Below are 16,113 nucleotides of genomic sequence, written 5' to 3'. Positions count from 1 at the left end.
ATATCTACAAGGATCACTGGTTTCAAGTGGTGTCATATGGCAGTGAGTTTTGTTGCATGTCTTCCTGCACTGCCCTCTAACTATCACGTTGCACTGCCTGGAGGTTCCCTCAATGGGGTTGCTGTGTTGTGTGTGTCTCATGTGGGCCAGGAGGTCAGCAGCTGGCTGAGAGAGTTCCAAGCTGTAGGATATTTGCTAGCACTTTCCTGAGGCCTTCTTAAGATGGTGGGCAATGGGCATTAGATCATCCATCTAGCTCAGCTCTACCAGGTTCTCTTTCGGTGTCCCAGTTGTGGCAGGCAGGAGAGGAGCAGGCTGAGATAGCTTTAAACTGAGAGCTTAATGGTGCTTGGGCGCCACTCAGGTCTCATTGCTATGGTAGATAATATGTGTGGTGGTCAAAGCCCAACTCACCCCTGCTGGTTCACTTTCTGTGACCCAAGTAGGCCAGGCTGGCTAGCAGCTGGCTGGAGAAGAGAGATTCACATCCAAATCTGGTCAGGTGTCCCACGGGCCTTAAGCAGATAGCAGGTACTGTGGGTTGTTGCTTGCACCCAATGCAGCTCTACCTGTTTTCTCTCTGTCCCACATGGACCAGAATGGTAAGCATTGGGAGGGTGGGCAGACAGAGAGAGATACATGCCCAAAGCTCTTCAGTTGTCCCACGGACCTTATTCAGATGAGAGGTAATATGGGTTGTCAGTTTTGCTGATCTGATCCTCTGTTCCTCAGGGGGCCTGCTGTGTCTGCTTGAGTTTTTGCAATAGTAGAGCAGCTGGAACATTGACACTCCTGACCCAGGGATCTTCTAGCCATAGAGGGAGGGAAGAGCTCATTCTGATCTTCCCAAACTCCTTCAGCTGATTTCCCAGCCTCAGATCCTCTGCTCCCTAGAAAAGGTACACACCTGGTGCCGCCATCTTGGTTTCCTCATACAACTATATTTCTTAGTATAATAGATGATTAGAATATAAATGATTATACTACATTAGATAAATTATTATTTGTAAATGATTAATATAATCATCTATAATCTATGAACATATTTTTAACTTAGATTTTAGTTTGCAGATTAAGAAATACAGACTCTTGTATAATTCTGCTCCATTTTGATCTTGCTTACCTGCAGATAGATTCTGATAAGCACAATGCAGTTCCACATGATGGTTTCTAAAAGCTTTTTCATTTGTAATTCATTATTTTTAAAAGCCAATCATACGTACATGAAAAAACCAAATTGCACAAAGCACAGGTGGAGATGGGCAAACTTAAGACTAAAAGAACATCAAAAATGAAAACCATCCAAAAACAAATGAGCACTGCTTATGTACCAATAGTGAGTTGTTAGCAGTTTAAATTAATTTTTTTTCAAAGTTGCATGGCTGTCTCCTTGGAAAGACTGCATTATCCTACATGGAATTTCTTACTTTTCTATTTAATATTGACAACTATTTCTTATCTTTTCAAATTATCTTGATAAAAAAATGAGAGAAGTACCCAGTATACATATTATGTCATCATACTTTTATTAAATATGAATAATCAGGTGCTAAAATGTGGTGGTTGTTAGAGTGTTTAGCATGAACAATAAAATATTTGATTTGACTTGAAATAGTCAAGACTAATATTTAAATCAAGATTTCTATTCTAAAACAGAGATCTTCAGAGTGGATCTAAACCTATATTCTTTATATTAAATTTGTTAGTATTCTTCACATTGGCACGTGCCTCTCTCTCTCTCTCTCTCTCTCTCTCTCTCTCTCTCTCTCTCTGTGTGTGTGTGTGTGTGTGTGTGTGTGTGTGTGTGTGTGCTCTCTGTGTGTATATCTTTCTCTCTTTGTTTGTATGTGTGTCTGTGTGCTTATTGTGATTTTTCTGCTTTTATTATTCATTTTTATTTTGATATATTAGAGAGAGTCAAAGAATACAATTTTCTTGATGTGTTAAATTCCTGTCATATTTAGGATATTTAGTGCCATGAATGCTAAAGTTATTTCTTTTTATTTTTAGACCTTCAATAAGGCTACAGTGGGATAATCTCACCTATGAAACCCAAGACCACACAATGACAAAATGATCATGGCCATATTCATGGTCCTGCTTACCTGGCCACTAAGGAGAAACAGCTCTGTGAAGTGAGCCCTGTGAAATGCTAGACTGCTATATGTTGCTTGATAATCTGTTTCTTTTTTTCCCCTCCTTTATTAATTTATTCTTGTTACATCTCAATGGTTATCCCATCCCTTGTATCCTCCCATTCTTCCCTCCCTCCCAATTTCCCCTTATTCCCCTCCCCTATGACTGTTCCTGAGGGGGATTACCTCCCCCTCTATATGATCATAGGGTATCAAGTCTCTTCTTGGTAACCTGCTGTCTTTCCTCTGATTGCCACCAGGTCTCCCCGTCCAGGGGACATGTCAAAGGTGAGGCACCAGAGTATGTGAGAAAGTAATATCCCACTCTCCACTCTACTGTGGAGAGTGTTCTGTCCATTGTCTAGATCTGGGTAGGGGCTTAAGGTTTACCGCCTGTATTGTCCTTGGCTGGTGCCTTAGTTTGAGCGGGACCTCTGTGCCCAAATCTGCCTATCATAATGTTCTACTTGTAGGCTTCTAGGACCCTCTGGGTCCTTCTACTTTGCCATTCTCCCATGATTCTCTCATCTAGAGTCCCACTAGAATGTCCTCTCCTCTGTCGCAGCCTTATTCATAATAGCCAGAACATGGAAACAGCCTAAGTGTCCCTCAATAGAAGAATGGATAAAGAAACTGTGGTACATATACACTATGGAATACTATTCAGCTATTAAAAACAAGAAATTCCCGAAATTTGTGGATAAATGGATTGAGCTAGAAATGATCATAATGAGTGAGTTAACCCAGAAGCAGAAAGACTCAAATGGTATATACTCACTTCTATCTGCATATTAGCCCAACGGGCATGTCCCACGAAAGCCTTCACTTACCAGGATAATCTGTTTCTTTATTTTTCTGCACACATTCTTATACTTTTACATCCCATGTGAGCCTTAGCTGTGTTGGATATTCTCCAGGAATGTTCAGCCCATCAAGCATGAAACCAGAAGTGCATACTCAGGAGTCAAAAAGGGTGAAGCACAGGATCAAAGGAGCTCAGATTTCCAAAACTAGAGCCAGGCAGCACCAAAGGCACAGCATGGGGAAGTTCTTGGCTGCTCTGTGAGCAGCCCATAACAGAGTCTGGCTAGGAGCTCCAAAATCAAGAGTTGAAGAGGTGGGAGCGGGTTTTATCCCGTTAGATGAAAGAGCTGCTTCAGAAACAGTCAATCTCTTGCTCCTTCATACAAGCACTGCTAGAAAGATGTTAGCAGTGGTCTGTGCTGATATGCTGGTGAATGATGGCAACACATAGCTCACAGTGAGGCACAAAGCCCTGGGATCTAATAGTGAATTCTCCAGGGAGAAAGGGAGCCCTTCCTTCCCAAAAATAAATGATGAATATTAGTCTATCTTTGATGAAACAAAGGATGTTGGCCCCTTTATTTCTTATGAAAACTGGCCTGATAAACCTTAGGCAATGGGAGAGCATTTGAGGGTGAATATGTTTGACTCACTGGGACTAGGAGAGCCAGGGATAATTAATTTACAGCACAGCCCCATCATAAGAGGAGGAAAGCAATATTTAATTATCCTATATGTGAGGGAAGAACTCCAGGTATAGCTAAGGCCTCATTAGCACATGTCGAATGTTTCCAGGAATCTCCAGTTGCTTGCTGATGATTTTCTTATCAGGAACTAATGGTTGGGCTTGTAATCTCACTGAGGGTTATGCAACGCTCCTTAGAAGATTTGGGTTCCCCAGGTCAGATGGAGAGGGAACCTAGGTGAGAAAAAGTGTCCATCATTTTTTACCAAACTCAGAAGTTATTCTGAAATTTGACACCTTAATAGAAGGGTCCCACACATTTTATTTTTATTTATAAAATTTTTTCAGTATTCAAACTTACCATTTTCAAACTGCATTAAGTTTAATAAATATAGGTTAACAGTTCTTAAATGAACTAAAGAAATTGCCTAAAAAACAGCAAAACATGAACTAGAATGTATGTGACTGGAAAGTAAGAATTTTTTTTTTAATTAAAACCAAATACTAAGAAAGAAGAAAAAGATGATTTAAGTTCTCTTGGGAAGATTATTACTCCCATCTAAGAGTGTCTAAGGCTGTAAATCTATGTGTATTGCAGAGAACTCTTGGGATTTCTAGGTCCACTTTAACAAGTCTATTGTTGTCCTTGTCTAATTCATGTTTATGCAGTCATGCTGATGAGACTTTAGGGGTGTAACCTATGTTTTTACTAGGAGACACAATCTCATAGCTACCTTGCTCATATTCTGCATCTTAGAATCTTCCTACCTCCTTTTCCATAATACTCAATCAGTCTTGGATAAAAAAAACCCACCAGCTTGTATTTGTGTATTTAGAAGCATATATATAACAAAAAACAATGGAAAATAAAGAGGCCATGAATTAAAAAGATAGCAAGAAGTGGTATAGGAGAGTGTTTGAAGGAATCAAAGAGAAGGGGAAAAGGATGTAATTATATATATATATATATATAAGCATATAATCTTAAAAACTTAAAAAATATATGATAACCATTTAATGCATAGTTAGTAGTGAAAATACAGTATTAAGATATTAAGCTTCACATTATGTGATAAGGATACTGATCAATGATTTGTTTATTAAAGACTTCCTATCAATTTGTACATTGCATAAGTTATTTCACCAAGTCTCTTTGGATTTTATTTTCTTTTTAGGTGAAATGTCAGTAGCTATACTCAGAGACCATGTACAATACTAGTGAAATATGCAGCATATGAATTTTTTTATATATGTTAGGATGTATTTGTGGGAAAGACTAGGCTTTGTCACAGGTGGAAGCAGTCTTAGAGGGCTTTCCTTTGGGCACCCCAAGAATACCTTGTAACAGACTGAATGGAGCCATCCTGGGCCTGGAAGTCAGGAAACAGACCTGGGGACCAAACCTGGACTATTGTTTTTCTAATTGACGCTCAATGGGGAAGGAGACCACCCTTCACACATGACTCAGGCAGGAGGGGAGGAGAAAACAACAGGTTGAGACTGGGCTTGAGAGCATGTGGATCAGCGAACAGGCTGGGCCAGCACACAGGCCAGAGACACCTAAAGACTTGTCCCATGGAACGGATACCGGAAGGTTCACTTTTTTCCCTTTAACCTTTTTTCCTTCTTGTGTAAGCTAGTTTGGTTGTATAATAGAGTTTAATTGTTAAGAAACAGGGCCTACACATACTTATGTGTTTCAAGTATTTTATGATTAAAATAATGGGTAACTCATTTTTAAGAATAATCAATTTAAAAAGAATAATCAATTAACCTACTTAGATTGATCATACACAAAACATTCACTACTATCACTTTGGAGCGCAGAATGTAGGCTTAAATTTCTGACTAAGAAAAGTAGAGATTGATGACTTTTATTCCATTCATGTGCTTATAGGTCAAAGAAATCTCTAATCCCTGCCTCATCTCCATTTTATTTTATTTTCTCATTTAATTTGAGGACAAGTTAATTGTCTTTTAAAAAATGTCTTTAAGAAAAAAAAAGATATACCTATATTATAAGTCCCTGGCCATGTTTTTAAACAAGCATTGATATCCACTTCAAATCTCACAGATTTTCATATTCAGAAGAAAGAATTGATATGGTAATTTTACCTTGAATTCAACAAAAGAGAATTTTACATTTTAAGAAAAATGTGAAATTACTAAACACAGATTTCAAGACCATGTGAAAGTTGGGACCCAAGCCATTAATATCCTGAATCACCCACAGGTGGTATATATCTGAATTGGTAATGGGAAAGTCCCGTGAGTGGTGGACTGACCCAAGGTGAGCTGAGCTATACTTTCTGCGGGTATAGCCAAACATTTTAATGGACCTAGAAGATGCAGAAAAATACTTAGCAAAGTATAAAACATGACTGAAGTATACCACTTACATGTTTAGTTTATTGTATTTTTCTGTTTAAATAAACCTATCTTCCATTAGAGAAGAAAAGTGTGACTTAACTTTGACCTCTGATTTCAAATTATGAAATCATCAAACATGCACTAGAGAGAAAAGAAAAAAATATAAAAGCTGATCATCTCTTTCGTAGTTAACATCACTTGAATATCATTATCATATTTTCACAAGTATGAAACAAGTTTTGAAAAGTGTACACAATTTATTTTGCCAAAATTGAAGTTTCATATAGTCATAATAAAATTAGCTCAGTATGCAATTAAGCCTGATTCAAACTGTGTTTTACAATGCATACAACTTTTAAAATGTTAGATAGGAGACCTCAGACCAAGCTAAAGGCTTTACAGATTGAAATCAAGTAAGACATTAAAACATGGCTAATGTCTTCTTATAAGACATTTTTATCCTTTTACTCATGTTTTGCAGATTATAACCTTCTATCTATAGGGCACTCAAAATGATAGTTTTACCCAATCTGTTTTTAAGCCTAATTGTATCTCTGGCAGTAGTCTAATATAATAAATACTATTTTAATTTAATTTTTATTTTTTTTTAAATTAGCATGCAAAGTAAACGTTTTGATTGTTTAAAAAAAAAACAGGGCTATTTTACTACACATCCAAGGTTTTCATGGAACTCACTTTATAGTCTAGTCTGAATTTTTAGAAAACCACCTTCCTCTGTCTCCAGAGCATGAGCCACCAGCCTAGCTTTTAAGTCTTTATCTGTCCTTTTTTGTACAATCCTCTTTTTCCATACCCAACTTCTTCCTTACAACTTTCATCTAATAAATTATATGTTTCCTACCCAATCCCACTCCTTTCAATTCTTATAGAATCTACTTCTACTATTTAGTTACATATGTTAATTCATTTCAGACTACACTATTTGTTTCTTTTATAAAGTTAATCCATTACTGAAAATGGTCATTATTCTACACAGTTTAATCTCCCTTTCATTTTTGAAAATTTTAATTTATTACATTTTTATGTTTCTGATATTAAGAATAGTACAAGTTATTGAGAATCTCTTGTTACCATCTTCTTCATGGCAATTTTTCTTGGGCATTTAGTGGTTTGTTTCTTTTTTTGTTTTTTATTCCATTATAATGAAAAGAATGGCAGTGGGTGGTGACATATGCCTTTACGTCCAGCACTCCAGAGACAGTAGCAAGTAGATCTCTGAGTTCTAGGCCAGACTGGTCTACAAAGTGAGGCCCAAGACAGTGAGGGCTACTGAGAGAAATCCCATCTGAAAAAACAAAAACAACATACAAAAAAATGAAGAAACTAGAAAAATAACATTCATGTCCTGCCCTTGGTATATTCTTGAGTATTGGCTATTATGTAGGTAGGTACAATGGCTCCTTACAGAGTTCCAGCCATAGCTAGGCACCCAGGCATCAACAGTGTTGTGTGCTGACAGCTCAGCTTCCTAGATTCACTTTCCCTTGTTTAATTTTTGTATATGTTTTGTTTTTGCTTGTTTGCTATTTTCTTCTTTAACAAATTTCTTGAAACAAACTTAAATTACATGAATTTGCATAAAAGTAATTTTTCTGCTGTGAAATTATCTGCTTTGGGTTATCAATTCAAGCAGATGACAGGAAATAGAGAACAGCAATAAGGTGATACATATTCTATTTTCTCTTAACTCAGAAACAAAATGTAACATAATTTTAGTTTCAGTAGAAGAATAAATAAAAATCTAATAGACTAGAAAAAGTATAAAAGCTTACTTAAATAGTAATGCATAATTTGAAAATTAAATTCAAGTCATTTTTTACCTACCCAAAATAAATTACCAATCCTTGAAAGTTAATAATGATAAAAAATATGGACAAAAGATGATGACTCAATATTATATTCCTATTTTAATCTCCATCATTTACTCCCCGTGATTTCTGAGACACATCACAATAATTCTGGACTTCTGAGTTTCTCCATTGAAAGAAGGATGCCGTTCTGTAGAAATAGATCATGACTCTGGCAATTCTGTTTGTAAGAAAATGATTTCACACATTTCATGAGGATTTTTCTGGAACTTAAAATTGCATGTACATAGAAAAATTTATTATGATAATTTCATACAAAATCAGTTGCTTACAAAGAAATATCAGAATTTAATAACAATAATTTCCATTGTAACAAGTTGTGAGGCAAAATAAATTATAGTAGATGACAGAGTAAGTAGTTATCAGGAACTGGGAAAATCTTCCTACGGTATTTTATTTTCTGCCAATATTTCTTTATTTGTGTATTTTCTTCTGTTTTTGAGATATGATATTAATGTATCCCAGGTGGTCTCAAACCTGCAGTCTTCCATTTCTAATATCCATATTATTAGGGCTACAAGTATATACTATGATACCTGAATAAATTTTCAGTTATTTTTAATACAAAAAATACATATATAAACAAAAACAAAACTCTGAAACAATCTTAGTATCTATAGTACTCCCACATTTTTTTCTACTCATGACTCATTTATTCACTGTACATTTTATATACATTTCTATATCACTGTGGTTTGGCAACTGTACATTGGTTCCTGCATCTACAATCAAAGTCTCCTAATCATATTTCACTGCAAGATAATACTTAACCCGATCAAAAAAGGATCCTTTGAGGCTCTGCCACATATTCAAACCCTAGCTTTGTGTTCCATTTTCTCTTTCAAGGGCAAATATAGCTGGGTGTTCTGGATGAATTTATAGTCAGTAGAAATAGCATTCCTGTACTCTATCATATTGTTTTAGATAAGTGAGTCTCAAGTAAACAAAAGGAGCTACAAAAGGTATTCTAATTAGTTTTACAATAGTTACACTAGAATCATACTAAAATGCAGTAACAACTTTAGTGAAAAATAATGTTTAAATTTTACCTATATGAAGTCTTCCTTTCTCTATAATTTGAAAATTTTTAAATAGGTGGCCGTGAGAAGCTTCAGCAATGTGCTCACAGAACATTGTAGAAGCTGGAGTTGGTGATTATAACCAATTTAAAAATGGAAAGCAAATATCAAAAGCCACGTGTTAAATTAACTATTAAACCAAACTTGTATAAATGTGTGTACATTATATATATATCAATGTGTTTTATAAACATAAAATTTTAAGTTACATATATATATATATATATTTGTTTCCTAAAATTTAACACCATATGTATATACAAAATTGAAGGTATTTCAGTCTATATTATGTGTGTGTGTCTGTGTGTGTGTATTTATCTCAAAATTACAGAACTTTCAAGAATATCCATTTTTTTTCTTCCTTGAGTGCCTGAAAACAAACTGGTTTTTGAATGTCATTGCCTCAAGAATCCTTTATATTTGGACATTTCTTTTTTTGTTCTGTAGTAATACTGGAGAGTGTTTACATGCCTCCATCTTACATGTAGTCATGACATGAGTGAGAAAAATTTGTTGTTTGTAATCTTTTGTATAATTGATAGTTTTAACTTTTGTAAATTATTGATATCAGATGAATGAAAAAATTTCCAGTAGTTTTTTGAGTCTATTTTCTATTAATTATTCTAATGAACTGTTTCTGGATTCAGAAATTGTCTGAATTTACTATATAAAATAAATATAATCAATCATTTAAACTAATTCCACATTATGTCATTAAAAACTTAACATTTTACAGTGCTTTCCACTTTGCAAATTACTTTCAATTAATCTCATTAGCTTAGTAAATAAATAACATTATAAATGACTCTATTAATAATCAAGATAGAAAACCATGAAGATTCAGCCTTGTGTTTATGGTTCAGACATGTGTGCTTACATTAAATTTCAAAAAGAAAAATGAAAACATTACAAAAATTAATTAATATCTAAGGTAATGTGTTAAAGTGAGATCACATCTACATAGGAAGACATGACAATTCTACATTATTCATCTAAGTGTTCTTCTATTATATTACAAGTATAAATTTTATTTTTAAAATATAGAGTTAAATTTGACAGTAGAATAATGTAAATATTAGCCAATTTACAATATACTAATGTGTTTGGACTTGCTTCAGACAACTTGCTTCCCAATGGTTCCAATCACATACATGTATACATACTCAGAGACGTCCCATATTCAGGTAAACTGAGCCAATAGGAATCAGTACTGCCATTTAAGCATGTGGGATTATGTATCCCACACATTGACTTCTCCTTGAAATTTTTACCGGGAATTTTCTCCTTTTGTGTCCTAGCTACAACCTCACATCATTTTAATGTTGTTAAGGGCTTATAACATTTATTTGAGAATTAATCTATTTAAATTAAATATGTGGGCTGTAAAATCTTTCTTTATTATATGCAAGGCACTGGAGTTTTAGTATCAATTTTTGATAAATTATATTTGGTTATGACACATGATTGTATTAACATTCCCTTCCAAAATTTTATATGCCATTGTATATGTCTGCCCTGTTTATTGTGAATAATTAAGTGTTTTTATTTAAGATAAAAATAAATGTAAAGTAACAAATAGCAGATGAATTCATGTATTACTTATCACATCATTTACTTGCCTTCAGCTATCTCTAACCTGAAAAAGCAAGGATGAAGAATTAATAAACTATAATTAACTTAGATTAACTGTAAACAAACATGTAAATAGTGATAAATAAACAAATTAGGACAATTAAAACAATGAGGAAATCAACAGCTGGTGGGTTAGAATTGAAAACATAATGGTTATGATTTCTACTGCTTGAAAGTTTAAAATGTTAAAACTAAACTGTTTTCCTTTTATCAGATATTTAATTTAGCTCATTTTTACCTTCTTTCAAGTTAACATTTGAATAGCACTGTTAACACTGTCTTGACATATCCATTTCTGCTTAAGATCATATCACAGGTGTTGTCTATACCTGTACAACTCTCCAGTTGGTGAAGTACAGTTGTCTCTTCCTGTTCATTACCAAGGCAAGTGTAGGTTGAACATGCTTAGAGATAAGTTAATTGAAAATGTTTTTGTATATTAGAACCATCAATCCTTCTCAGTATATAATGCTTATATACCCTGAATGTTTTTCTATGCAACCTCAACTATACTTTGCCCCCGCAGAGGTTTGTAGCAAAGGAATAAGTTGCCAAGTAGACTGAGTAATTACTGATCTACTCATTGCCTTCATGTGTCAATATTTTTCTTGATCTCATTTTTTATTCTGGTTGGTAGAAGATAATTGTGGTTTGTATGGTATGGTTTATATTTTTGTGATGATTTGAATCTATCCAAAAAATAATTCAAAAAAGGTACTTGGATGTATTTCTTCGACATACATAGTAATAAAGTAACCACAACTAGATTCTAAAGAAATGAAACTGCTTAAAATAAATATATCTTTGCACATAATGAATTTGTGTGTTGTACAAATGAGAAGTATTTGAATGTATGGACTATGTACCCAGTTTTCTAAACTGTAAGTTGTTAAGACATGGATTCTTACAATGAAGTGATTATTTTCTTTTTTAGACACTTACTTTCATGGGTGCATCTTGGATTAGGAATATAATTTAGCATAACATCATTTAAGATCATTATTTGATATTATATTTATTCATAATATAGCTATAATTGCTATAACTTGATGAAATAGTTGAGGATGTGAAAATCAAGAATGCACACATAAAACTTTAATTCATATAGAACAGAGATTTAGACACGAGGATTTCTATTAGTATGAGGCAACCTTGGGCTATAGGATAGGACCATGCCTAAAAATAAAAAGAAAACAAAAGGGAAGATATCAGTGGACTGCTGATAAAGTGTTTTTAGCAGATAATATGAAGAAAGGAATAACTTCTGCAATTACTTAAATTGTCTAAGCCTTCATATTATACTGAGAATAAATTCATGTCAAAAATCAAATCAACATAAATGAATCTAAATAATAAGGTAGATACTAGTTCTTGAGCTACTTCTGACTGCTTAAAGTACAGTGACAAATTTAAATCAGTAATTAATAAATATATGTACTTAAATAGACCTTGGGAAATCCCTAAATATATGTAATAATTCATCTATTAGGTCAATGGATACAATTTCTTAGCTCTGAAATACTATGTGTGTGTGTGTGTGTGTGTGTGTGTGTGTGTGTGTGTGTGTGTGTGTGTGATATACCATTAGATTTTATAACATAAAAGAAAAGTAAAATAATAAACAATATCAATTTTACCCCCATTGCTTTTAAGTTAAATTCTACTGGTAGTAAGGACTTATATCTGGCCATATATCTTCAACAAAAACTACAACAAAACTGAATCAATATTGTTACAGATGTGAAGAATTTCAATCCACTAGATAAAGTATAACTATTATTTGTTTAAGCTACCACTAGCAAAAGGAAAATTCATCCACATTTCAAGGTGAAAAAGTGTGTGCCACAATGAAAGGTTCCTGTTGTGAAAATCAACCACACCATCATTTTATGATATAGGTGAAAATAAATCAACAGGTTTTACACCAGTATTGACTGCAGTATTTCATTTTCTTTTAAACATAGGGGGTAGTTAAAATTTTCTCAGCACTTTGCAGATTCAGCATTTATATAATTCCTGCACTACAAATTAATTTTATTAAACTAGGTAAATATGATGGTTATTTTGATTTGAAAAACTTGTATGTGTGGCTAAGGGTTATAAACAAAATATTTTACTATGTTGTAAACCTTTTTCCATATGCATATGCATATGCATATCTAGTCATGGAACAGGATCTCAATAACTTATTCAACTTAAGGATTCTTTGTGTTAATCAAATTTATTGACTTATTGAGGTTATGAAACTGAAGGCCACTTTCACATACTCCATTTCTAAATGTGGACTGGAAATTACAGCATCCTACAAAGCTTCTCCTCTATTAACATAATATTCTACTTCCAATTTCCTGCTTCTCAGAAGGAAGACATTAACACACAATTAATACACAGTGTTAACTAGCTATAGGTTTACTCAGAACCTAAAAATTATTTCAAAAAAGAAAGGAAAAATAAATTCATCCTTACTTGATTATATGCACAATAAACTAGTATCAATCTAGGAAAAATAAGTAGAAATATTATTTTCTTTAAAAAAGTCATCTTATTCTGAGACATCATCTCATTTGGAAATACATATGATTACACTAAATTGCTCTGCTCACTTTGGCACATCTCAACCACTAGAGTAATTACACATCACTCGGTTCGGTTCATGGGGACACGATGGCTTGAAATGTATAACGTTATACATTTTAAAATATAATTAAAAATTCAGTCTTTCACATAATATGTTTACATCAATAAAGTCTGGGAAACAGGTCTTTGAAAGTCTTTGGAGCACATAGAACTCATGATTTCAGAAAATAATTCCAAAATCAAAGAAAAATCTCAACTCTCCCCAAACTGTTACTGTAAAACAAATATTTTATTCCCACAGTTTTATACACTCTAATGGCTGAGAAGAACAACTTTTATGTCCTTGAGGCCATGATCCTCTTTGAAAAGTGAGTGGCAATGAGACTCACTTGCTGTGCTGATATTTTCTATGCTTCACACCCTCCCTGTAGTCTAAGCTGCAGAGAGGGCAGCATGTACCAATGAGCTTAGTTTAGGGCTGGGAGGCAGCAAGATGAACCTGAACTTAGTGGAGGCTGGAGCTCCAAAACCGACACAACACTATGCTTCAAACACAACATATTCTCCTGTACAAATCAGAAGAGATAATAAAAACTAATGAATAGATAGCAACTACTGTGTTAAATCAGACTTACACGTGCATTTCAAAACTACTTCAAATGTGAAGAATCATGTCCCTTTACCTTAAATGGAGCATTTCATATAACTTATTGGCAAAACATAGACTTATGTTGCCTTACATTAAGTTTTATTGGTCTTTATTAAAAAGTTTTACTTCAGGAAGTTATTACAAGAATTTATATATTGCTCAATAAAATAAAATAAAAATATTTCGGTGCACCAGCAGTGATAAAATGGAAGCTTCAGTAGAAATAAAATCTTCCCAAGTTTTAATAGGCAAGAAGTTTTGGGATTTATTTCAATGGCAACCCATGCTCTATTCTTCTCACAGAGATTCTATGAAAGTCAGTGCAGGGCATCATTAGCACACTGATAGTGCAGGACATTATCAGGCAATTTAGGGGCTTTTGCAGGTATATGAGAGTTGCTATCTATTCAGAAACAACTAAGCATTTCTTTTTATCAAAAACAAACAAACAAAACAAAACAAAACAAACACTTCAAATGCTCAGAGTCTGTGGTCAGTGAAATCCCTTGGATAATCTAGTGAATGTTTCACCAAGGCAGAAGCGTTAACAGTTAAAAATGGAAACATATTTACAACCTCTTTTGTCACACAGTGGAGTTCTTGTTTACTGTATGTAGTATTTCTCCCTTTTCCTTCCCCTTTGAAAATATTTTCCTGGTGACTTGCTCTTCAGTACATTTTAAATTAAAGGTCCAAGGCTATGAGTACAAACTCTCGTGGCCATTTCCATACATGTCAGCCAGTCGTTTAAAGCGAGGACCCCAGTCACTTAGATAGTCATAATTCTGGTCAGAGTTTGAGCTGATGGAATCTAATGAACTGAGAGATTCAGCTACTGAGCCATTTCCTTCAAACGCATAAGTCTGCAGAGAGTCATATGGTGGGGCCCCTGGGTCCACATCAGCTTCTTTCAGTCTTTCCCAAATAAATTCCCTAAAAATGACATTATCTGGAATGCTTTTAAAACTAGGTCGACTCAAGAACTGAATTTCAGGAGTCACATCTCTCCGGGTTTTGGTGTCTCTTATGACGTTGAGGTTTCTCAGTGCAGCCATGTCAAAGGCTTCAGTGTCTTCTTCTCCCCCGCCTTCGTCATCATATCTGACGATATTTTCTCTAATATCCCTCTCCTCATCAAAGATGAGAGGCTCCTTTTTACGTCTTCTCATAGTGACAATAAGGAGAATGAGCACTGCAAGGAGAGATGGCATAAGAAATGTCAGCAAGTAGAGGAAAGACCCCCAATATATGGTAAGACTTAACATGTTATCCCCTCTAGCTTGGAAAAAGCTAGGCTTCTCTGTTTCACAGGAATACAGAGCAGCAGATGTGCTAAAACTGCAAACAGTAACTATAAAATGGAATGCTTTTATACTTTAAAAAACTTGTTTCCACACCTGCATATGATTAATGCCTTGCTCTAACCTCCAAAACATTTGATAGAACAAATTGAGGAGCCAGTTCAAAATAAATATAATTGCAGAGTCACACATAACAAAGGGAACCTTTGAACTACTTAATTGCTCGAAAGGCAAAATGTCATTTATAAATATTTTGTGTCTAGTTTAACAAATGCAATGCCAGGTGGAAATGGGCTACAGAACTTGATCAGGTTCTTTGAAGAAATGTCTGCTCCTTGTTATGAAATTCAGTTGTTTAATGAAACATGGGATGACATGTGTAAAGATTAAAAGTTTCTATAATAAAAAAATGTCCCACTTTCAAGTGTGAAATACTGAACCTGGACTCTATGCATTACACCTAGAGGCAGAAAACAGGCTGTGAGACTTTCAGCAGTGATCAGACTTTTAAGAAACAAATTACTAACATCAGGGATTTTTCTCTTACATAAAAATGTATATTAAATGTTGAAATGTGTAATTTCTCTGGAAAGCAAAAGAGAGAAACAAGATAGCCTTTAGTATTACACAGATTAAATACACTTTTCATTTTAATACAAACAACCTTATAAGGACACTTCACTAGCTACAAATGATTCTCAGGACTGAGACTACAATAACTGTCCTGCCTTCCAGACTTGAACCAAAATAGAGTAAGTAAAATATCTGTTCTTGAAATTTGAGATTCAAGGTGTATTTAAAACAAGACAAAGGTGTAAACTGCCCTTTTTAAATTAAAATTTTATTTTTATTTTTTCTGTATATGTATTTTTCATGCATTCATGCCTATAAACCATGTATGTGCCTGTTGCTTATGAGGACTAGTAGAAGACATGAGCACCCCTGGAATTTGAGTTACAGATTGTTGTCAGCTTCCATGTGGGTGCTGAAAA

At 34.2% G+C, this 16,113-nt stretch overlaps 1 protein-coding gene across 1 annotated transcript in view; it reads right to left on the bottom strand.

The window, feature by feature from the left end:
* Positions 1-12,796: 12,796 nt before the first annotated feature.
* The window catches only part of CDH7 (cadherin 7), a gene marked incomplete at its 5' end in the record, with an annotated part of 74,983 nt that continues 71,666 nt past the window's right edge, over positions 12,797-16,113 (bottom strand). Inside the window, one exon of the mRNA XM_084797821.1 lies at positions 12,797-15,012. Coding sequence (XP_084653947.1) covers positions 14,519-15,012 — 494 coding nt within the window. The 3' untranslated portion in view covers positions 12,797-14,518. The remainder of the gene's footprint in view (positions 15,013-16,113) is intronic.

Source organism: Acomys minous (assembly GCF_964271855.1).
Source record: "Acomys minous genome assembly, chromosome: 1".
NCBI classification, from domain to species: Eukaryota; Metazoa; Chordata; class Mammalia; order Rodentia; family Muridae; genus Acomys; species Acomys minous.
The sequence above is the reverse complement of the archived record's forward strand: the minus strand, read 5'-3'. Positions and strand labels throughout refer to the sequence as shown.